Raw genomic sequence first — 24899 nt, 5'->3', positions numbered from 1 at the left:
GGCTTGTAGATGTGTTTTTAGAGTCGGTTCACAGACGTTGCTGCAAACTCAGTATGTGAAGTAAAGTCTGTGAAACAATGCTCGAGGTCTCCGATCAGGTAATTTCGCCGACCGGAGTCCTTTATGGGATGTCTTTCCCCTTTTATACTTTGCATTTGAATCTTTTATTCTTGTAGTCAAAGGCTTCCCCATCCCGAAATCTGACCGACCGATTTGCACCCACAGTTCCGACCGACCCACTGACTCCTCTCCACCACTTTCTCTTTCGGGTGGGCAGGCACGATGGTGTCACGCGTGACGTCACGTACAAGAGCCCCGCCCCCGCACTCTGACCCAGCGCGCCGGTTTTGCGCATGCTCTTTGCATGTCCAAATGGCGGCGGCAACCGGGACTTGGAGTCGGAGACTGGTAACCGAGACGTGGGCGGAGGGGTCGGGTTGGGAGGGAGGGAGAGAGAGAGAAAGAAAAAGACAGACAGGCGACCCCGGCCTCTGGCGGAGCGGGCCTTTGCACCTCGCAGTTGCGCTTGCTGTAGAGAGGAAAGGGGGAGCAGAACCCTGGGAGGGATCACGACCCAGAGTTAGAGGCCAGTGTCCGAGAGCGGAGTCCGGTGTCTGGAGATAGAGCCAGGTTCGAGGTCAGTGTCTGGGGTTAGATCCCGGGTAGAGGTCAGTGTCTGGGGTCAGACCCCGGGTAGAGATCAGTGTCTGGGGTCAGAGCTCGGGTAGAGGTCAGTGTCCGGGGATAGAGAAAGGGTCAATATCCAGGTTAGACTGTGAGCAGGAGTTGAGGCGCGGGGTCAGTATGGGCAGTCGGTCTCAGGTGAGAGCTCATGCAAGGATCAAGGATGGGTTATGGTCTTTTAGAGCCTGTGGAGGGGTCATGTCCTGAGGTCAGACGCAGGGCAGGTTCAATGCTGGGAAGAGGTAAGGTTAGAGGTGAGACGCAGGGCAGGTTAGAGGCTGGGAAGAGGTAAGGGTTGGGGATCAGAGTTCAGGAAGGCGTCACAGCGCATTGAGGGGTTACAGTTGAGACTGTGGATCTGAGGGTGGGGGGGGGGGCTCATGTCTGGGAAAGAGTCAGTATCAGGGGTTAATGCCGTGGGTCAAATTGTCCCGGGTTAATTTCTGTGATCAGAATTTGAAGAGAGGTAAAGATAATGGTTCATAGTAAGGTCAGTTGGTCCAGGATCAGAGCTTATGAAGGGGGTGGGGGGGGTGGTGGTGTCACAACCCATTGAGGGTTTACGCTGTGAAGACGGCTCGGGGAAAGTTCATCATCAGGGGTCAGATCCAGGGGAAGTGCCCCAACTGGAGTCAAAGCCCAGGAGAGGGTCAGTCAAGGAGCTGAGCCTGGGGAGGAGTCATAGACTGGGCGTCAGAACTCGAGGAGGGTTCGTGGTGCAGGGTCAGACTTTGGAGGGGGTCACAGTCAGTGTCTCGAGCCAGAGCTTGGGGAGATTTCACAGTGCAGGTTCAGATTCCAGGGTCAAAGCCTAGGGGGGGGGGTCAGAGTGAGGGGAAAGGTCAGAACTCAGGGAGGCAGTGAATGTCAGGGATCAGAGCCTGGAGAAAGAGTGTAGCCATGGGAGGGATCATGGTGTGATAACAGAGTTCAGTATAGGCAGATGATCCAGGGTCAGTGCTGAGGAAAAAGTGTTAGCCCATGGAGGGGTTATGGTCAGAGTCTGAGATCAGATCCTGGGAGAGTCAGAGTTTGAGATCACATCCTGGGAGAGTCAGAGTTTGAGGTCACATCTTGGGAGAGTCAGAGTTTGAGGTCAGATCCTGGGAGAGTAAAGCCTGAGGTCAGATATTGGGAGAGTAAATTCCATTGTGCTTGGGATGTGGGATCCTATTGTGCATCGATATGCAGTGGTGGGTCTGACTGGTGGGACATCCGTACATGAGGGGCTACGCTCGGTCCCCTCTCATGCTACTCATCTCCTCTCCTGTTGCAGATGCAGAGGTCCTGGGCCCAGGCGATGCGTGTACGGACTGTGGGTGTGTCCAGCACTCCCTGGCGTGTCCCTGCCCAGGGTCGGAGCGGCTGTCTCCTGCTTATGGTGACTCCAGTGCGGTACAGCAGCGCAGAGACCCCTTCACTGGTATGTAGTTCCTGAAGGAAGCCAATTTTCTGATAGAGGAAGGGGTGGTACAGGGATTGAAGGTGTTACAGAGATAGGAAGGGGTGTAAAGGGACAGGAGGGGGTTTACAGAGAGGAAAGGGTTTTTACAGAGATAGGGAAGAGAGTGGGGATTGGAGAAGTTGCATAGATAGGGAAGGGTATGGGGACCAGAGGTGGTATCAGAGGTAGAGGAGGACACAGTGATAGGGAGGGCCATGGGAACCAGTTAGGGTTGCAGAAATGGGGAGGGGCGTGCGGACCAGTGAGGGTTACAGAAATGGGGAGGGTGTTGGGGTGAAAGAGGGTTACAGAGATAGGGAGGGGCATGGAGGAGGTTACAGAGATAGGGAGGGGCATGGAGGAAGTTACAGAGATAGGGAGGGGTGTGGAGGGGGTTACGGAGAAGGAGGAACGTGGGGAGTAGAGGGAGTTACAGAGGTAAGGAGAACGTAGGGAGTGGAGAGGGTTACAGAAATAATGAGGGGTGTGGAAACGGGATTACAGAGAAAGGGAGGGGTGTGGGGAGCGGAGGGAGTTACAGAGATCGGGAGAGGTGTGGGGTAGGAATTTGATGGAGGAGAGTGTTTCACTGGGGATGAAGGAGGTGAATGCGCGGGGTCAGGGGATTAACCCCAATATTTGTGTTCTGTGTCTCCAGACCCTGTCATCCTTTGGTTCCTCCCCTTCAAATGAGATCCTCCAATCAGCTGGGACCAATGCAGCTTTGGCAGAGACAGTCCAATCAGCAAATGCCGTGGCACCTGTGGGGGAGCTGGTCCAATCAGCAGAGGTCGTAGCCCCCTTGGGGGAGATTGTCCAATTAGCAGAGGTCATGGCCCCTGTGGGGGAGATTGTCCAATCAGCTGGAGAGGTGCTGCATGAGGCAGGACTGGTGGAGCTGGGACTGGGAGGTTACACTCCGGTTGGCCTCATCCAGAACATCCTGGAGTTCCTGCACGTGAACATAGGGCTGCCATGGTGGGCGGCTATTGTGGCTGGTGAGGGGCAATGGAACAAGCTGGTACCCTCTAATCCCATCTACGGCCTCACTCACCTACTCGCCGCCCTCTCCTGCACAAGCCTTCTCCCTTCCCTCCCCACCTCGCACCTTGCACAGTTCTCTCTCTCCCCTCCCTTGGTTTTCCTCCCCCACCCCTTCTGTGCAGCTCTCCCCTCCAGCCACTTCTTTTTCACAGAGCTCCCTCATGCCCACCCTCTCGCGCACAGGTCTCTCTCACCACTCCTCACGAAGCTCCCTCCTTGGCGCACCCTTTTGTGTAGCAGCTTACCCCTTCCACGGAGCTCCCTCACCAGATTCTCCCGTTGAGTTCCCTTCTCCTGTCCCTTCCCACTGCGGTCTCTCATTGTGCATCCCTCCCCTGTTGCTCCCTATGCTGTTACTGATCTCCCCTCCCTTGCCTTCCTCTCCTGGCTCTCCCTCATCCCATGCATCTGCTGTCTCGTCCCAGTCCCTCGTGACCCTAGTCAGTTGCGACTTCATTCCCTCCCCTGTCTTCTCCTCCACCCCCACACCAGTGACTGGATGAATCTTCACCTCACTTTGTTTTCTCTCCACCCACCCACCTCCGCAGGGACGGTACTGGCAAGGACCATGGTCTTCCCGGTCATCGTGAAGGGGCAGCGAGAGGCGGCGAAGCTCAACAACCACCTGCCCGCCATGACTAAGCTCACCAACAAGATGAATGAGGCCAAGGCCAGCGGGAATAAGTTTGAGTGTGAGTATTGAGTGTTCCTCTCCATGTCACCAGTTGGGAGTATTTGTGGTGTGTATTGACTGTACCCTTCGTGTCACTGGGTGTGTGTTGACTCCATCTCCGTGTCATTGGATGAGTGTCGACTGTCCTCCGTGTCAGTGGGTGTGTGACAATTGTCCCTCTACGTGTCACTGAGTGTGTATCGACTGTACCTCTGTATGGCACTGGGTGTGGGGCAAGTGTTCCTCTAAATGTCACTGGGAGTGTGTCGACTGCTCCTCTGTGAAACTGGGTGTGTGTTGGCTGTTCCCCTCCATGTAACTGAGTGTATGTTGACTGTTTCTTTTCGTGAGACTGGGTGAGTATTGACTGTTCCTCTCCTTGAGTGATTGTTCCCTTTTTTCCTCCTCCTCCTCCCACCACTCTCTCCTTGCCTCTGACCTTCCCCACCTATCGCTCGTCTCCCTCTCTTCCCTCCCTCTCTGCCCCATCTCCCCTCCTCTCCTTCTCCTCGTCTCCCTGTTGCCTGCTCCCCCTCCTTGCTCCCCCTCCTTTCACCCCCCTCCTCTCCAACTCACCTTTCCTCACTCACTTCTACACTCCCTGGCCCCCTTCTCTCTGACCCTCCTCTCTCTAACCCTCTCTCATTCTCCATCGCTTTTCTCCTCCCCATCTCAGTTGCCAAGGCATACTCAGACCTGATGCTGTTCCAGAAGAAACATGACGTGAGCCCTCTTCGGGGCTTCCTGGTGCCTCTTGTCCAGGTCTGAGTATTGGGTGGGGTTTGGCTTGGTTGGTGACGGTAGAAGGCAGAAGGCCCTGGAGGTCTGTGCGGGAAGGAGGGTGGCTGAAGGAGGAGAATTGGAGAGGCGGGTGAAGTGGTGGGCCAAGGAAGGGGGACAGACAGGTTGAGGAGAGGGAATGAGGGAGGGGGAGTGGGGAACAGGTCGAGGATGGGGTTCGAGGGTAAGGGGCCAAGCCTGGGGAATGTGGGGCGATGGGTGGATGAGGTGGAGGAGTGGTGATGGGGAATGAGGGGGATGGATCAAGTACTAGGATGGGATAGGGAGGGGGATTCATGTTATAGCAGCAGAAATAGACTATTCAGCCCATTGAGTCAGCTCCACAATTCAATCATGAGCTGATCCATTTTCCCACTCAGCCCCTCCTCATTCTTCTAAATTCCAACGAGTACAGGCCATGAGCCGACAAACGTTCCTAATATTCCTTCCCGGAATCATCCTTGTGAATCTTCTCTGAACCGTTTCCAATGTCAGCACTATTGTTCTTAAATGAGGAGCCCGAAATTGCTCACAATACTTAAGCGAGCTCTCACCAGTGCTGTATAAAGCCCCTTACATCACACCCCTGCTCTTATATTCTGTTCCCTCTTAACCACAGCCTCAAGTTGCATGTTACGTTCAGGGGATCCTGCACCTGAGACTCGCAGGTCCTTTTGCATCTGGGAATTTTTAATTTTCTCTCTATTTAGAAAGAAGTCTGCTCATTTATTTCTTCTACCAAGGGCACTGACTGTACACTTTCTGACATTGTATTTCATTTACTCTGCCCATTCTCCTAATCTGTCCAAGTCCTTCTGCAGCCTCCCTGTTTCCTCAACACTACCTGATCCTCCACCCAAGTTCGTTTCATCAGTAAACTCGGCCACAAAGCTATTCATTCCATAATCTAAATCATTGATTATATGACATAAAAAGTATTGTGAGGATGGGTCGAGAAGGGGGGAACCAGGAGACTGAGACAAGGTGGTGGTGGTGGGAGTGCGGAGGTGAACTGAGAAAGGGGACTGATGCAGGAGGGGGCCGGGCTGAAGAAGGAGATCGTAGGGGGGAAGGGGTGTGACGAGGGCATGCAGGGGACAGCGGGAGGATGACAGGGGTCAGAAGGGGCGGACTGACTTCGGCTGGGCCTCTGGATACATCCTCACCCAATCCTCTTCCAGCAGGCGCCGATATTCATCTCATTCTTCATGGCTCTCCGGCAGATGGCGAACCTACCTGTGCCCAGCCTGCAGACTGGGGGCTTGTGGTGGTTCACCGACCTCTGCGCCAGTGACCCCCTCTATCTGCTTCCACTGCTGGTGACTGGCAGCATGTGGGGCATCCTGGAGGTAATCAAACCTTGTACTGTCCTTTGTCCTTCGTCATGCCCCTGTCCCGTACCCTGATCTCTGTCCCATCCTGTCGCCCCTGACCCCGTCCTGTCCTCCATTTCTTCTCTCCCATTTCCTGTCCCCGATTTCCTGTCCTATCCCTGTACTATCCCCCATCCTCTCACATCCCTATCCTGCCCCATCCCGTTTCCTGTAACCTATCTTGTCCTGTCCCATCCCGCATCCTGACTCCCAACCCCATCCTGTACCCTGTCCCATCTCCTGTCCTGCCTCCCATCACCTATCCTGCTCCCTGTCCCACCTTCCATTGTCCATCCTCTGTCATCCACCTGTCCCATCCTCTGCTCCTTCTCCACCCTTCCCATCCTGTCCTAACCTCTGGCTCTTCGCCACGTCGTCCTGTCCTGCTCCTTCCTTCACTTTTCTGTTGTTTCCTCTGTTCCATTCCGTCCTTCGCTCCTACTCCTCTGCTTCCTTTCCACCCAGCCCCTCTCTGTCCCACCCAAACCTGACACTTGCTTTGTCTTGTTGCACCCTGATCCCTGCCCTTTGACCCCTGCCCTGATCCCAACCCAGCCTGAAACTCTGGTCAATGGCATCCTCTTATCCCATCTCCAGGTCCAGAATCCGTGGACCCCTCTCCCGCCCTTCTTTACACACTGTTGATGGAGGATTGGTGATATTGTTAGTAATCTGCTGATTTTTCCATCATTATCTCTCTCTCCCACCCCCCTTTCTATCCCTTTCTTCCTCCCTCTCTCCCCTCCGCCCCCCCTCCCCACTCCCAGCTGGGGGCCGAGTCTGGAATCGACAACCCCAATCTGCAGACCATGAAAGCAGTCTTCAGGATCATGCCGATTGTCATCCTGCCCTTCACCATCTCCTTCCCCACGGTGAGTGCCTGATGCCCACCCCCCCTCCACCAAGCCACCTCTCTCCCAGGGTCTCTTGCTATAACAGCAAACCCCCGGGAGTATAACATGAAAGTCTGGAGACACCATGGATAAAGTAAAAACACAATGCTGGAGAAACTCAGCAGGTCAAACAGTGTCCTTTATATAGCAATATCGGTGAAGTATCTATCCTTGGTATATTAAGGACACTGTTTGACCTACTGAGTTTCTCCTAACTCCGAGGGTTTGCTCATAAAGATCACGCTGTGGTTAGAAGTGGTGATGGATGAGCTGAATTTTCTTCTTCCCAGATATCTATTGATCTTTGTTCCCTCCGTCCCTCTTTTTCTCCATTGAATGCTACAGTAGAGAAAACAGGCTCCTTGGCCTTTCTAGTCTGTCCCAATAACCATTCCATAACCCTCCAGACCTCTCCCATCATCTATCTATCCAATTTATTCTTAAGAGCCCACACCCCCCACATCAGCTCATTCCACACTCCCACCATTCCCTGAGTGAAGAAGTTCCCCCTAAACCTTTCCCCCTTCATGCTAAAGCCATGTGTTTATCTCTTCTAATCTCAGTGGACAGAGCCTACTTGCATTAACTGTCTGTACCCCTCATAATTTTGTAAACCTTTATCAAATCTCCCCTTATTCTTCTTTAAGGAATAAAGCCCTAACCTGTTTAATCTTTCCCTATAACTCATCTCCTGAAGACCTGGCAACATCCTAGTAAATCTTCTCTGCACTCTTTCAGTCTTATTGATATCCTTCCTGCAGTTTGGTGACCAGAACTGCACACAATATTCCAAATTTGGCCTCACCAATGCCTTGTATAACTTCAACATAACATCCCAGCTCCTATACTCAATACTTTGATTTATAAATGCCAAGATGCCAAAAGCTTTCTTTATAACTCTGTCCACCTGTGACACCACCTTCAGGGAACAATGTATCTGTATCCCCAGAACTCTTGTACCTCTGCACTCTTCAGTGCTCTACCATTTACAGGGAACATCCTTGATTCGCTCTTCCAAAATACATACCTCACACTTGTCTGCATTAAACTCCATCATCCATTTACTGGCCCATTCTCCCAGTTGGTCCAGATCCCTCTGCAAGCTTTGAAAATTTTCCTCACTGTCCAATACGCCTCCTATCTATGTGTCATCGGCAAACTTGCTGATGCAATTTACCTTGTTATCATCCAGATCATTGATATAGACAACAAACAACAATGGTCCCAACACAGATCCCTGAGGCACACCACTAATCACAGGCCTCCAGTCTCAGAAGCAATCATCCACTACCACTCTCTGTTTTCTCCCACACAGCTAATTTCAAATCCAGTTTACAACCACTCTATGTATACCTAATGTCTTAACCTTCTGAACTAACCTCCCATGTGGGACCTTATCGAAGGCCTTACTAAAGATAACATCCACAGCCTTTCCATCATCTACCTTCTTGGTAACTTCCTTGAAAAACGCTACAAGATTTGTTAAACAGGACCTACCATGCTGATTGTCCTTAATCAGCCCATGGTTGTCCAAATATCTATATATCCTGTCTCAGAACCCCTTCCAAAAATTTATCTACTACTGACAACAGGCTCACTGGCCTATAGATAGTTACCTGGTTTACTTTTGGAGTCCTTAAACAGCAGGAGAACGTGAGCTACTCTCCAATCCTCCGGCACTCCTGTAGCTAAGGATATTTTGAATATATCTGTCAGGGCCCCTGCAATTTCAACACTTGTCTTCCTAAAGGTCCGAGTGAATATCAAATCCCCAGGTGATTTATCTACCTTTATTCGCAGCAATCACCTCTTTCTCCTTAATCTCCACATGTTCAATGACACTTCTATTTGTTTCCCTTCCATCCTTGTACATGATGCCAGTTTCCTGAGTAAAAACTGATGCATAAAAAGCTGTTTAAATCTTCCCCATTTTGTGAGGCTCCACACATGGTTGACCACTCTGATCCTCTAGGGGACCAATTTTGTGCCTTGTTATCCTCTTACTCTTAATATACTTGTAGAAACCCTTTGGATTTACCTTTACATTATCTGCCAAAGCACCCTCATGCCTTCCTGATTTCCTCCTTTAGTATTCTCTTACATTTTCTATTCTTTGCAAGTCCTTCATTTTCTCATTGTTGCCTATATCGGTTATACACCTATATCTTAATCATATTGCCAATATCCCTTGAAAACTAAGGTTCCCTATGCCTGATAATTTTGCCTTTAATCCTGTTAGGAACATGCCAACTCTACACCCTCAAAATCTTGCCTTTGAAGGTTTTCCACTTGCCTGACATATCCTTGCCAGAAAACAGCTTACTCCAATCGACTCTTTTGAGATCCTTTCTCATTTCCACAAAATTGGCCTTTCTCCAATTTAATACCTCAACTCGAGGACCAGACTTATCCTTATCTATTAGTAACTTGAAACCAATGGCATTATGGTCACTGGACCAAAATTGCTCACTACCTAGACTTCTGCTACCAGATCTACCTGGTTCCCTAATAGGAGATCAAGTATTGCATCCTCTCTTGTTGGTATCTCCATATATTAATTTAAAAAACTTTCCTATACACATTTGACAAATTCTAAGCCATCCTGTCCTTGTACAGTCTTCTTCTTTGGCTTGGCTTCGCAGATGAAGATTTATGGAGGGGGTAAATGTCCACGTCAGCTGCAGGCTCGTTTGTGGCTGACAAGTCCGATGCGGGACAGGCAGACACGGTTGCAGTGGTTGCAGGGGAAAATTGGTTGGTTGGGGTTGGGTGTTGGGTTTTTCCTCCTTTGTCTTTTGTCAGTGAGGTGGGCTCTGCGGTCTTCTTCAAAGGAGGTTGCTGCCTGAGGCGCCAAGATGCACGGTTTGAGGCGATATCAGCCCACTGGCGGTGGTCAATGTGGCAGGCACCAAGAGATTTCTTTAGGCAGTCCTTGTACCTCTTTGGTGCACCTCTGTCACGGTGGCCAGTGGAGAGCTCGCCATATAACACGATCTTGGGAAGGCGATGGTCCTCCATTCTGGAGACGTGACCTACCCAGCGCAGTTGGATCTTCAGCAGCGTGGATTCGATGCTGTCGGTCTCTGCCATCTCGAGTACTTCAATGTTAGGGATGAAGTCGCTCCAATGAATGTTGAAGATGGAGCGGAGACAAAGCTGGTGGAAGCGTTCTAGGAGTCGTAGGTGATGCCGGTAGAGGACCCATGATTCGGAGCCGAACAGGAGTGTGGGTATGACAACGGCTCTGTATACGCTTATCTTTGTGAGGTTTTTCAGTTGGTTGTTTTTCCAGACTTTTTTGTGTAGTCTTCCAAAGGCGCTATTTGCCTTGGCGAGTCTGTTGTCTATCTCGTTGTCGATCCTTGCATCTGATGAAATGGTGCAGCCGAGATAGGTAAACTGGTTGACCGTTTTGAGTTTTGTGTGCCCGATGGAGATGTGGGGGGGCTGGTAGTCATGGTGGGGAGCTGGCTGATGGAGGACCTCAGTTTTCTTCAGGCTGACTTCCAGGCCAAACATTTTGGCAGTTTCCGCAAAACAGGATGTCAAGCACTGAAGAGCTGGCTCTGAATGGGCAACTAAAGCGGCATCGTCTGCAAAGAGTAGTTCACGGACAAGTTTCTCTTGTGTCTTGGTGTGAGCTTGCAGGCACCTCAGATTGAAGAGACTGCCATCCGTGCGGTACCGGATGTAAACAGCGTCTTCATTGTTGAGGTCTTTCATGGCTTGGTTCAGCATCATGCTGAAGAAGATTGAAAAGAGGGTTGGTGCGAGAACGCAGCCTTGCTTCACGCCATTGTTAATGGAGGAGGGTTTGGAGAGCTCATTACTGTATCTGACCCGACCTTGTTGGTTTTCGTGCAGTTGGATAACCATATTGAGGAACTTTGGGGGGCATCCGATGCGCTCTAGTATTTGCCAAAGCCCTTTCCTGCTCACGGTGTCGAAGGCTTTGGTGAGGTCAACAAAGGTGATGTAGAGTCCTTTTGTTTGTTCTCTGCACTTTTCTTGGAGCTGTCTGAGGGCAAAGACCATGTCAGTAGTTCCTCTGTTTGCGCGAAAGCCGCACTGTGATTCTGGGAGAACATTCTCGGCGACACTAGGCATTATTCTATTTTGGAGAATCCTAGCGAAGATTTTGCCTGCAATGGAGAGCAGCGTGATTCCCCTGTAGTTTGAGCAGTCTGATTTCTCACCTTTGTTTTTGTACAGGGTGATGATGATGGCATCACGAAGGTCCTGAGGCAGTTTTCCTTGGTCCCAACAAAGCTTGAAAAACTCATGCAGTTTGACATGCAGAGTTTTGCTGCCAGCCTTCCAGACCTCTGGGGGGATTCCATCCATATCTGCTGCTTTGCCACTTTTCAGTTGTTCAATTGCCTTGTATGTCTCTTCCCGGGTGAGGACCTCATCCAGCTCTAGCCTTAGGGGCTGTTGAGGGAGCTGGAGCAGGGCAGAATCTTGGACTGAGCGGTTGGCACTGAAAAGAGATTGGAAGTGTTCTGACCATCGGTTGAGGATGGAGATCTTGTTGCTGAGGAGGACTTTGCCGTCTGAGCTGCGCAGCGGGCTTTGGACTTGGGGTGAGGGGCCGTACACAGCCTTTAAAGCCTCGTAAATACCCCTGAAGTCGCCAATGTCCGCGCTGAGCTGGGTTCGTTTGGCGAGGCTAGTCCACCACTCATTTTGGATCTCCCGGAGTTTGCGCTGAAGATGGCTGCATGCGCGACGGAAGGTTTGTTTCTTCTCTGGCCAGGACGGCTTTGTAAGGTGAGCCTGGTGGGCAACTCGCTTCTTTGCCAGCAGCTCCTGGATTTCCTGGCTGTTTTCGTGCCCCTCCTGAAGTCATCTCATTAATAGCAATACCATCATAATCCTACGTGCAAATCCACGCCCTAAGCTCCTGTTTTTCCTGGAGGAGAAGCCCAGTACCTCTTCAGTGGATTGCAGTATGGTAGACTTCAGCTGATCCCAGAGGGTTTCAGGGGACAAGTCCGTGAGGCGGATTGCATCCTCGAGGTTTGCTTTGAGGTTTGCCTGGAAGTTTCCTCTCACTTCGTCTGACTGCAGGTTTCCAACATTTAACCTCTTTCTGGGGGCTTTACTGTTCCTGGGCTTTGGCTTGAAGTGAAGGTTGAGCTTGCAGCGAACCAGCCGGTGGTCTGTGTGGCATTCTGCGCTGGTCATGACCCTGGTGTGGAGCACATCTCGTTTGTCACTTTCTCGCACCAGGATGTAGTCCAGGAGGTGCCAGTGTTTGGATCGGGGATGCATCCAGGTAGGCTGTCCCTCTGCTGAAAAAGGGTGTTTGTAATGACAAGCCGCTATTCTGCGCAGAGCTCCAACAGAGGCGCCCATTGTCGTTGCACTTGCCGACACCATGCTTGTCCAGGATTCCTGGCCAGGTTTCTGAGTCTTTGCCGATGCGAGCGTTGAAGTCGCCAAGGATGACCACCTTGTCGGCTGTAGGGCTGCGTTGAATGAGGTTGCGCAGGTCAGTGTAAAACTTGTCCTTTTCTGCTGGTTCTGCCTGGAGGGTTGGAGCATAGACACTGATGAGGGTGATGCGACGCTTGTTTTGAAGGGAGAGTCGCATGGACATGATCCGGTCCAAGTGGCGGGAGGTTTTCGAGTTTGGAGGCAATGGAGTTCTTGACCATGAAGCCTACACCAGATAGGCGTCGTTCATCCATAGGCTTGCCAGACCAGTAGAGTGTGTAGCCCGCGCCACATTCTTGGAGGCTGCCTACATCTGCAAGGCGGACTTCACTGAGAGCGGCTATGTCGATGTCAAGTCTGAGGAGTTCATGTGCATTGAGGGCAGACCGACGTTCAGGTCGGTGGCTGTCAGCCTTGTCGAGCATGGTTTTGATGTTCCAGCATGCTAGCTTGAGTTTGTGAGCATCTTTTGAGGGGGAGGACGTGGAGGGGGAGGACGTGGAGGGGGAGGACGTGGAGGGGGAGGACGTGGAGGGGGAGGACGTGGAGGGGGAGGACGTGGAGGGGGAGGACGTGGAGGGGGAGGACGTGGAGGGGGAGGACGTGGAGGGGGAGGACGTGGAGGGGGAGGACGTGGAGGGGGAGGACGTGGAGGGGGAGGACGTGGAGGGGGAGGACGTGGAGGGGGAGGACGTGGAGGGGGAGGACGTGGAGGGGGAGGACGTGGAGGGGGAGGACGTGGAGGGGGAGGACGTGGAGGGGGAGGACGTGGAGGGGGAGGACGTGGAGGGGGAGGACGTGGAGGGGGAGGACGTGGAGGGGGAGGACGTGGAGGGGGAGGACGTGGAGGGGGAGGACGTGGAGGGGGAGGACGTGGAGGGGGAGGACGTGGAGGGGGAGGACGTGGAGGGGGAGGACGTGGAGGGGGAGGACGTGGAGGGGGAGGACGTGGAGGGGGAGGACGTGGAGGGGGAGGACGTGGAGGGGGAGGACGTGGAGGGGGAGGACGTGGAGGGGGAGGACGTGGAGGGGGAGGACGTGGAGGGGGAGGACGTGGAGGGGGAGGACGTGGAGGGGGAGGACGTGGAGGGGGAGGACGTGGAGGGGGAGGACGTGGAGGGGGAGGACGTGGAGGGGGAGGACGTGGAGGGGGAGGACGTGGACCTGTCCTCGGGCCTGCGCAAAGGAGCTTTTAGGTGGAGTGCAGTGCGCGCAGTACTGCCCCACCCTTTACACCCATGGTTCGTGTGCCGTGGCCAAGCAAGCTGGGATGTGGCAGCGAGGTCCTTGGGTCGTAGGTTTTATATCGGAGTGGCCTTCTCCTATGCAGGTTTCTTACCCGGGCTGGAGGGGCCTGCCTCCCCTTCTAGGTCGGACCATACTGCCCGGACCGGGGTACAATGGTCTGCTATCTCCCGACAAATTTGCGCCTTCAATTCTCTTAGACTATTGGGTGGTCTATAATACATGCCTATTAGTGTGTTCACACCTTTCCCGTTCCTTAGCTCCACCCATATGGCCTCTGTAAGCGAACCCACAGTGCCGTCCTATCTATGCACAGCTGTGATATTTTCCCTGACAAGCAATCCACTCCTCCTCCTTTCATCTCTCTCACGTCTGAAACAGCGGGACCCCGGAACACTGAGCTGCCAGTTGTGCCCCTCCTGAAGTCATCTCATTAATAGCAATACCATCATAATCCTACGTGCAAATCCATGCCCTAAGCTCATCTGCCTTACTGACAATAATACTCGCATTGCAATAAATACATCCGAGGTAATTTCTATCATGTACAAACCTCCGCCTCTGTCTTTACATGCAGTCCTTGCCTGACTCTTACCATCCTCCACCTCACTATCTGCTCTTATCACTCTGGTTCCCCTCCCCCTTGCAAATCTAGTTTAAACCACCCCGGCGCAGCACTAGCAAACCTACCTGCAAGGATGCTAGTCCCCTCCAGTTCAGGTGCACCCTCTCGCTCCCTCACTTCCTTCTCTCTACCCCCTCCTCCTACCTCCCAAGGATGGGCTGCCCACTCCTGAGGGTGGACAGTGTGCAAAGATTGGCTGTTTTCTTTATCCCTGACCTGATGGATCCTTCTCACCATGAGGAATGCTTCTCACAAGGAAGCTTAATCTGATCGGAACTGTCCCATTTGGTCCCACCCTACCAAAGATGCTCGTTTTATCCTATTTATCTAATACCAACGCATCTCTCCTCAGAAAAAGAGCCCAAAACCACTCGCAGCGCTCCAGCTAATACCTTGCAAAGCCACAGCTATACATCACGTGGTTGATTTCTGGGATGCTATGGAGTTTATTATCGGTACACATGGTATAATGTACATGTGCAATGTAGAGGTTTACTGGGGCAGTCCCAGGGAATGGGAGTGGCTGAGCATCACACAACTGTGCCTGGGGTGAAGAGCAGGTCAAGCTGCATCCATTGACCTATGTCTAGAACAACTACAACACAGAGACAGGTCCTTTGGCCCATCCAGTCTATTTTTCTACCCAGTGCCATGAACCTGCACTTGGACCTCCATTCCCCTCCCATCCATGTACCTATCCAAATTTTTCTGAAATGAAAAAAATTGAGTCCGCATTCACCACTTCAGTTGGCAGCTCGTCCTACACTCTCAAATCTCTGCATGAAGAACTTCCCCCTAATATTCCTTTCCAACATTTCACCTTTTACCCTCAACCCATCCAATTCTCGTCTTACCCAACTCAATGGAAATGGCCTGCTTGTATTTACTCTGGCAAAATCCCTCATAATTTTGTACAGCTTTATCCTCTCATTCTCTGATGCTCCAGGGAATAAAGTTCTAACCTGTCCAACTTTTCCTTGTAACTCAGTTTGTCAAGTCCTGATAACATGCTTGTAAATCTCTCTATACTCTTTCAATCCTATCGATATCTTTCCTGTTGTTAGGTGACCAAAACTGCACACAATACTTTGGCCTCACCAATGCCTTGTACAACTTCACCATAACATCTCAACTCCTGTACTTGCTACTTTGATTTCTGAAGGCCAAAATGCTAATAGCTCTCTTTACAACCCTACCTACCTGCGATTCAGGGAATTATGTATCAGTATTCCCAGATCTGGTGGCACGCTTAATGTAGTGGTCAGTGCAACGCTGTTAGAGCACCAGTGATCCGGGTTCAGATCCAGCGCTGTCTGTAAGGAGTTTGTACATTCTCTTCGTGTCTGCATGGGTTTCCTCCCACCCTTATTGTAGATCATTTGGATGTAATTGGGCTGCATGGGCTTGTGGGCTGGAAGGACCTGTCACTGTGCTCTTCGTCCAAATTTTAAAAATCTCTCTGCTCTACAACACTCCTCAGTGCCCTATTGTTTATCATGTATAACTTACCTTGGTTAGTCCTCACAAAGTGCAACATGTCCTCATGAAATTCCAGCTGGAATTCAGTTCCCTCTGCAAGTTTTGAAAGCCCTCCTCATTATTCACTCCACCTCCAGTCTTTGTATCATCTGCAAATTTGCTGATTCAGTATACCACAGTATTACTCAGCTTGTGATCCCAATGACAATGGATCCAGCACCAATCCCTGAAGCGTATCACTCATCACAGGTCTCCAATTAGAGAGCAAATCATCTACCGTCGCTCTCAGGCTAAGGGAGGATGAGCTGGTATTTGAGAGGGTCCAGAGAAGATTTACCAATGAAGGGAGGCTGAACATACATGGAGAATTTGACAACTCTTGGCCTGTGCTCTTTGGAGTTTAGAGGGCCGAGAGGAGAGCATCTCATCGAAACCTCCCAAATATTGAAAGGTCTGAATAGAGTGAATGCGATGTGGATGTTTTGCGTGGACTGAGATTTTCGGACCAGGAGGCACATCCTCAGAATGAAAGAATGTCCGAGGGGAAGAGAATTCTTCAGCTAGATGGTAGTGAATCTGTGAAATTCGTTGCCACAATTGGTTGTGGAGGCCAAGTCATTGGGTAGATTTAAAGTGGAGGTTGATAGGTTGTTAATTAGTTGGGGGGGGGGGGGTGGAAATCAAAGATGCTTACAAGAACATGCCTTATGAAGCAGGGTTGACAGGCTTTTTCTTTGGAGCAACAAAGAATGAGAGGTTTCTTCAGAAAGATGTATAAGGGGCTTAGATGTATGAGGGGCTTAGATAGGGTGGACAGCCAGCACCTTTTGGGAGCAACAATAGCAAGTCCCAGAGGACATTTGGTTAAGTGGAAGAAAGTTTAGGGGAGATATCAGAGACATTCTTTTAAACAGTGATGGGGGAATGGAATGCAATGCCAGGGCTGGTGGCAGAGACTGATACCATAGGGATAGTCACAAGGCTTAGATATGCACTTGGATGCAAGAAAAAAAAATGGATGGTTACGGGTATGAGATAGGGAAGGGTTAGATTGCTGTGGAGTAAGTTTACATTGTTTGCCACAACATTGTTGGCGAAAGGCCCTGTGTAATTTTGGGATGCTCTATGTTGAATACAAAGGATTGGGGGTGTGAAAGGGAAGAGAGTGCAGGTGGTCAGTGGGTGGGAGAGAAGGGAGGAAGAAGAGAAAGTAGATGAGGGAAGGGGCAGAGTGCTGACAAAGATGGTCAGTGATAGGAGGGAGGAAGGAGAAGGGGGTGTTGTGGGCGGGAGTCGTACGGGTGAGGGAAAACAGGGAGGGGAGGTAATGGGAAATAGAAGATGTCAATATTCATGCAGTTGGAGACTGAATAGAATATGTTGTCCCTCCCGTTTGCAGTTTGGGTAGACAGGATCAACACCCATCTCCCTTGGTTTGCACCTCAGGGTGTTGGCTTGGCTGTGGGACCTGGGTGAGGGTAGGGAAATTGGGGAGGAGATTGGCCAGGATCTCAATGAGTGGTGGGTGGGACCAGGAGTGGAGGTAAGGGGCTGATCGGCCTGCTCCTTCCATAGGTCATTGAACCAGTGTGAATGGGATCAGGATGAAGAAGGATGGGAGGTTGTCAGGAGAGGAATGCTGGTTGTCGGGGAAAGTTGTTGATGATGCATTCTAAACTCCATCCTCTCCATCTCACCTCTCCCTCCTTTACTTCCTTAATCCCTCTCCATTCCCACCCTCACTCCTTTTCCTCCCTCCCTCTGCATCCCACCCTCATTTGAACCTACATCTCTCCCATCCTCTCCCTCCTCCATCTCACCCTCACTTTCACCTGACCTACACTCCTGTCCAATGGTTCCCTCCATCCCTTCTCTTCCATTGTTCCTTCCCATCCCCTCTCCTCCATCCCTTCTGTCCCCTTCCTTTCATCCTTGCCTCCCGTCCCCTCTTTACTCCCTTGTTCTCTCAATCCCACCTTCCCATCCCCTCTATCCTTCCCTTTTCTCCTCTTCCCTCTGTCCCCAACCCTCCATCCTTCCCTCCTGGCCCCATCCCTCCCATCCCCTCTTTACTCCTCTGTCCTCTCCACCCCACCTCTCCACCATCCCCTCCTTCCTTCTCTTCATACATCTTCTCCATTCCTCCCTCCCACCACAGGCAGTGTTCACCTACTGGCTCACCTCCAACTTATTCTCGCTGCTGCAAGTTGGATTCCTGCGAATTCCGGTTGTGCGTCAGAAGCTCCGCATCCCAGAGCGGATCAAGCACGATCCTGCACTTCTGCCAAGCAGGGAGGGGTTCATCAAGGGCATGAAATCAGGTGGGGGCAGGGCTTGGGGGCTGGTGAAAAGTGTTTCCTCCCACAGTGAAACCCCCTCCCCCACACTTCTTCCTCACCGCGCCACCCCGTGTTCCGTCCTAACTGCCCGTCCCTGATAATCCCTCCACTGCCCCTCCTCCGATCCCTGTCATTGCCCTTCTGAGCTCCCTCCACTCTGCACCTCCTCAACACCTCTCCCTCCTTGCCACCCCTCCCTCGGCACTCCCTCTTCACCGGCCGTTCCCTGGCGTTCTGACAGGATCCTGAAAAATGGAATGGTTTATCCAGGCTGGAAGAACGCACAGGCAGCTCAACAAATGGCGGAGAGGGAACGCCGGATCAAACAGCACCTGGACATCGCAGCCAAAGGTGAGTGAACTCTCCCTATCCCATGTGCCGTGATGTAGGCCCAGGGCTCCCTTGTCATATCCCTCTGCACTGTCTCGTCACACATTTCCAGGGGCAGACGGTGAGTGAAGCTCCCTCTACGCTGTCCCTGTCACTCCTTGCATCAGACACAGAATGAAGCTCCCTCCACACTGTCCCATCATGCACTCCCATGGACAGGCGCTGAGTGAAGCTCCCTGTACATTGTACCTTCCCGTCACTCCTGACATCAGTCATAGAGGGAAGCTCCCTCCGAATTGTCTCGTCACACATTCCCAGGGGAAGACACTGAGTGAAGCTCCCTCTACACTGTCCCCATCACTCCTTGCATCAGACAGAGTGAAGCTCCCTCTGTCCACACTGTCCCATCATGCACTCCTGGGGTTTGACATAGAGTGGAGCTGTTCCTATTGTGCTGGCAGCAAGTGAAGAGAAGCTGAAGAATAATGTTATTTTCTACCATCTGAGGAAGTGCGGTAGGATTCCTGATCACCTTTATGTGTGGCTGTTTCTGTGTGGGGATTTTAATTCAAGGTCTACTGCCTATACGGAGTTTGTTGGCGGCTGCTAACTGCGCGGTTTCTCGCCGCAAAAGCCGGAATATTGCCAGGAAACTGTTTTCATTTTTAACGGATGGAATATTTGATGTTTGTTTCAAATCAACGTCCAAGCAAAACACCTCCCTCATGCCTCATCTTTTTGTCCAGTTGTGTGGGTGGAGAAGTTATTCCTTCCATATCATATGGTTCAAATCCATACATCCCTCAAGGTCATTGCACAAGTTGATAGGATGGTTAAGAAGGCCTATGGGTTGCTTGGCTTCATGCATAGGGGGATTGAGTTCAGGAATAGCAAGGTCATGTGGCAACTCTACAAATTTCTGGTGAGATCACACGTGTTCAGTTCTGGTCACCTCATTACAGGGAGGATGTGGAAGCTATGGAGAGGGTGCAAAGGAGACTTACCAGGATGTTGCCTGAATTGGCAAACACATCTTATGAGGCAAGTTAGCAGAGCCGGGACTTTTCTCTTTGGAATGTAGAAGGATGAGAGGAGATTTGATAGAGGTCTACAAGATTATGAGAGGCATAGATAGAGTGGACAGCCAGCACCTGTTTCCCAGGGCGGGATCAGCAAACACCAGACGACCTATGTTCGAAGTTAAGGGAGGGATATTTAAGGGAGACATCAGGATGTTTTTTTATACAGAGAGTTGTGGGTGTCTGGAATGCCTTACGGGATAGGGAGGGTTTTGTACTTTTTTATAAGGAAGGAATATATGGATCAGCACAACTTCGAGGGTGAAGGGCCTGTACTGTGCACTATTGTTCTATATACCTCGACTACTGTGGCCTTGAAATGTTTTTGGGACTGATGGAGCCTCTCCTGGTGGTGGGAGTGACTGGCATCTTAGCAAGAAGGGTAGTTGGGCATGGGGTATTTACTCACTGCCTTATCAGCAACAGGGGATCCCTGCACATTTTGCTGGCCGAACAGGAAAAGGTCGCCTGGGATGTCTTTGCAGGACCCGCAGCCTCGAGATAACCAGGCTGCCAGGACCTGCTGGTGCATCAAGACTTGAGTGAACTGTGAGAATTCCAAATATTTTCCTTTTCCATCTGGGAACACAGATTGCCTTTCTCACCTATGACTTTATGTAGAGACATGGCGTTGCTGGTGTATCAGCAGTGAATATTCTGTGTTAATGTTACATTGGACTAACTTTGGTTTGTTGCCATGCTGCGTTGGTCCCCTGCAACACCCGAGCACCCAAGGAACTATGCACAGGCTGTTGGTTCTATAGTCCCAGGCTTGAGAGCTTTTTTTTGACCATGGAGTAATATGTTACTTGTACCCACCATGACCCTAGAGGATTGCGCAGAGATGATGGGTGAGCTTGTGACTGATGGCAGCATTCTCACCGCTGAGAAGTGTTTTGGTAAGGTCATTTTCTTACTGGACTGTGATGAGCTGGTGAGGCAGGCTACGAGTAGGGGCATCACAGTGGGGGAGGGTGAAGGTTTCCTGGAGGTCGGCCTGCTGTGCGTCCCCTCTCAGTGGGTTGTGCTGGCCAATGTCCTGCCCTACTTCCTCAACGAGGTCCTACTTCCTCAACGAGGTCCTCCTTCCCCACCTCACCTTCCTGGGACATCACCCCAATGTGGCAAAGATTCAAAAAACCTTCCCTCTGCCACGTCATCTCATTCAAACGTCTGCTGTTCTTGAAGTTGGTGCGAGTCAGTAGGGTGGGTCATTGAGGAAAGGTGAAGGATTAAATTTGAAGGCTGTGATCACCAGATAGAGTGAGGCTGAGAGCACCTGCAATACCATGTGTGAAAAGAAATGAGGCTCTTTTGAAAGGACAGTCTCTTCGGGGCTGCTGTACCACCAATCCCTCTCCCACTCCCCATGGCTGCAGTGGGGGACAGCAGCATGTATGGGGAAGAAAGGTGCAGATAAAAATGCAGCACATTGAGAAGCATAAACCCCTTGATGAAACAAAGCTTGGGCCCACCCCTGCGCCCTCTCCTGAGGGACCCCACTACCCCCCCCCCCATAGCTCAGGCTGGGGCCTGGAGAGGTTTTGCCGGCAGATGATGTGCTGAAGACTGGGGCTTCTGCACTGGTGGCTCCTGTAACTGCACACTCCTCCCTTCTCCCTTCTAAAAAGGAGCTGAAGACTCTCAGATGGAGCAGGAGGAGGGAGCTGATGGGCAGGGGCCATCCGTGGGCCTGTCTCTGGGGGAGGGACCTCAGCCTGTGGTTGAGGGTCTCGTGCCAAACCCCCCCCCCCACCCCCCGGCATAGCGGTTGTTGTTCAGGACTGTCCTACTGGTATTGTTCTGGGATGCCCCTCATACAAATGGTGTTGCCCCTGACTCAGAGTGTGGTGCATCCTTGGAATGTCCTACCCATGTCCCAGCCGATGTCCCCTTGGATGGAAGTCTGAATGACAACCTATCCCTCTCCCCCTCATAATACAGCTCCTTTTTTGACTTTTTCAATATTTTTATTGAATTTTATAAAATCATACATGCATATGTAAAGGAATGATGCATAAAACCAAAACAAAATGTTATTGAATAGACAAGCACAATATGTGAGAGGAAAAATATTTTTCATATGTAACAGTATTATCGGTAAATTGGAAAAAAGGAAAAGAGAATAAAAATATATAATTAAGTAATCAAACCCCCCCCCAAAAAAAAGGTTGCATGGCAATATAGAGAAAAAAACACTGCCAGTAGAAATAAAAAGAAATGCATAATCACAAGAATCTGATTAAGATTTCCATTAGACCAGAGGTTGTCGACCTTTTTCCACTCACATACCACTTATGTAATGCCTATCCCATCACTGCTCTGTGATTAGTAAGGGATTGCTTAAGGTGGTATGTGAGTGGGAAGGGAAGGTTGAGAATCACTGCTCTGCACCCAATTGTTACTGAAATATTTTGCTTGAGAAAAATGGTCATTGGTCCATTTTATTTGGAGTTATGAAACCGTGCACATAACGAGTCTGAGGTATGATTCAAACGGTGGTTTTCAAACTTTCTTTCCACTTACAATCCACCTTAAGCAATCCCTTACTAATCACAGAGCATCTAAGGCAGAGGGATTACTTAAAGTGGTGTGTGAATGGAAAAGGTTGAGAACCACTGCATTAGAGGGTGTGAAAATAATTTAAGAAAAGAACCCCAAAGATTGGGAAAGTTTAAATTTTGTCCAAGGTTAAACATGACATTATGTAACCATTGATTATGAGTAGGCGGGACAGCGTCTTCCAATCTGATAAAATTACTCGTCTCACAAGAGGCCAAGGCTAATACATGACATTGAAATGAAGACAATTTTCCTACCATTGTTCAACCATCCCAAACAAGGTTGACAATAATCATTATTGATAAAGTACAAAAGATCTCTTCCCAATACTTGGCAAGGGTCGAACAAGACCAAAACATATGAATCAGTGATCCATGTTCAATCTTATAATCTGTCACCGAAAGAGCTAATATTAGGGTAAATATGAGCTTATTGAATTTGAGACATATAAGCAGAACTTTGAACTGTAACAGTGAGTGATGGGCACAAAGAGAAGATGTATTAACTAACTTAAAAAATAGAGTTCCAAGAATCATCAGATATAGAAATATGGAGGCCCTGCTCCCATGACTTTTTAAATTTATCCACTGACACCTTGATTTCAGCCAAACATCATATACAATAACCAAATGACTTCTGGAGTCTGAGTTATTGAACTCGCCTGCAGACCCTGCTCCTGAGGCAAGGGGTGATCCTAGCAGACCCTTGGGTCCCCATACTTCTCTGGGGAGAGCCTCTCCACCACTTCCTAGAGGTGAGGACGAGGTCCCTGTTGTGAAGTGTGGGACAGGTGATCCCATCACCAGTAGTTTACATGGTAGGGGGTGGGGAGGATGGTGTCTCTGGAGAAGATGATTCCATGGACATCCAGACCCTGGACCTCCTCAGCATCCTACTCCCCTTCGGCAAGACACCAATGATCTCCATGGAGGAAATAAATAACTTAATTGCCAACTCTGTGGGAGTGAAACATCAATCTAAACTGACCTCCCTGAGCTGGTCAAACATGCCGAGGCCTTGGGCACCATCCACGGGAGGAAGGGGAAGGAGAAAGCCATGATCGGTGACAACTAAAGACATTTCTTGGTGAACTAGCGAGGGACGTGGGGGGTGAAGAGCAGCCTCCCTCCCTCTGCGGCCAGTGGGTCACAAGGTGGCTCTGGCACCTCACGTCTGCAAAATGAAGAGCGACTCTGCTCTTGGGGATTGTAGGATGAGGAGTGGTTCCACTCCCACCAAAAAAGGAATGGTGCTGACATCCAGTTCTGTGGACTTCACATTTGCAAGTAAAGGTTCGATTATTATCACATTGAGAATGTAACATACATGAAATTCTTTAACTTTTGTCTACCTTAAGGCAGACAGAATCGCCACTTTGTCCAGAGCCCCTCAGAAACCTACAGCACTTGGTGTTCCAAGGCAGTCTCCCTTTCAAGTACTGACCAGTCCTGTGCCTGCTTAGCTTCCGAGGTCAGACAATCCAAAGTGTATTAGTCTCAACGTGAACGACAGTAGGAGTGCTCTCTGCAGGTTCGACCATCTCTGTCCTCAGGGGCGGGAGGTATGTGGTGAGACTCCTACTTGAAACCCACACCATTCCATGAGATGAGTCCTGGAAAATGCTGCTTCTGTCTGGTTGTACTTGTACAATTGAATGATGATGAACTTGAACTTGAGTGGGCAGGTAGGGGTCTCCATGAGTCACCACTGCCGCACCTCCAGTGGAGTGGTAATCATGTTGGCCCTGAGTTTCCAGCCGGAGATGGTGAAGGTCCAGGGTCTAGTGCCACCTTGCCTGGGTGATGTATCGCTGCACTCCGCGAATGTGTATGCCCCCCAGTCCCGGCATGGTGGATGTGTGCCGTTGTGCTGGGTTTTCACTTTAAGTTTAATCAAATCTGCACCCTCGAGGCGGAGGACAGCTCTGGTCTCCAGCATGCCCAGTTGTCAGTGAAGAAACTGAAGGAGCTGGTGGGCTCCTCCAGCTTGGTGGACCACCCTGACTCCAGGGTCCCTGGGAGGAGAGTCTTGCATTTACCTCCTGCACTTTTCTTGGGTAGACCTCTCCTGTCTGTTGGCAGCTTGCATGGCGCTGGTGCTGTGCTTGGACCATCATCTTGAATGGGCAGAATTCACTCCTTCCTGGCCACAGGTGAGGTCAGTATATCGGCACTTTAACAACTGGCTGCTGGGGGATGATCGATTCTGAGATTTGTTCCGAGAGTTCTGGACTACTAGGAGGAGGCAGTGCTAAGCTGGAGCCCCTGTTCTTTATGAAGAGGCTGCTTCTCAAATTCTGGCTACATTTCACCCCCATCCTCTCTCTTTGGCCACCCAAAGTGGAGGTGAGTGGGAAAGGAGGGGCTTACTCCCTATCCTGGAAGTGAATGGCTCGGGGCTCCACCGGCAATGATGCGTTGGTCATCTTTGCATCAACCCAGAGATCATGGGAACCATGCAAGGGCTTCGGGAGTGCTGGTGCCATTAGGTGGGGGGGGGGGGGGCTTATTTAAAATAGATGTTGGATTGTCTTGAAATGTTTTGAATTTGTTTGACTTAATTTTGATGTACTTGTCTTAAAGAAAGGATGAAGTGGCCATCCCTTTCATCGACTGACCTGATTTTCCCACTGTCCACAGGACCCCTGAGGCAGACGTTCACTGACAACCCTCTGGAGCCGAAGAAGGTGGGTACAGCCCCTACGGCGAGAGTCAGTGTGCGGAAACAGAGAGCTTGGCAGGACACGATCGGATAGCGGGATTATCCCAGCACTGGAATATACTCTGTCCGGAGTCACTTGTGGTGTGATTAACCTGAATTAAAGTATGATGCTTGGATGGTGTCTGTGGGATGCAGGGGAACATCCCCACCTGGTGGTAATGCGTGGCTAGAAAGGCATCACACTGAGGG

General features: G+C 50.7%; 1 protein-coding gene across 1 annotated transcript; it reads left to right on the top strand.

Moving 5' to 3' along the window:
* Positions 1 to 322: 322 nt before the first annotated feature.
* Positions 323 to 24826, top strand: oxa1l (OXA1L mitochondrial inner membrane protein). Its single transcript, XM_069940842.1, has 10 exons — positions 323 to 408; positions 1961 to 2107; positions 2787 to 3126; positions 3721 to 3864; positions 4522 to 4607; positions 5810 to 5974; positions 6766 to 6870; positions 17838 to 18000; positions 18289 to 18369; positions 24629 to 24826. The coding sequence occupies exons 1-10, from the start codon at positions 373 to 375 to the stop codon at positions 24742 to 24744; spliced, it is 1383 nt and encodes a 460-aa protein (XP_069796943.1). The 5' UTR covers positions 323 to 372; the 3' UTR covers positions 24745 to 24826.
* Positions 24827 to 24899: the final 73 nt, after the last annotated feature.

Source organism: Narcine bancroftii, chromosome 5 (genome assembly GCF_036971445.1).
Source record: "Narcine bancroftii isolate sNarBan1 chromosome 5, sNarBan1.hap1, whole genome shotgun sequence".
Taxonomy (NCBI): Eukaryota; Metazoa; Chordata; class Chondrichthyes; order Torpediniformes; family Narcinidae; genus Narcine; species Narcine bancroftii.
The sequence above is the reverse complement of the archived record's forward strand: the minus strand, read 5'-3'. Positions and strand labels throughout refer to the sequence as shown.

Coding starts and splice junctions, on each gene's coding strand:
- oxa1l (XM_069940842.1), top strand. CDS start 373: ATGGCGGCGGCAACCGGGACTTGGAGTCGGAGACTG. Junction 3,127..3,720: donor GTGGGCGGCTATTGTGGCTG/GTGAGGGGCAAT, acceptor CCACCTCCGCAG/GGACGGTACTGGCAAGGACC. Junction 6,871..17,837: donor TCACCATCTCCTTCCCCACG/GTGAGTGCCTGA, acceptor CTCCCACCACAG/GCAGTGTTCACCTACTGGCT.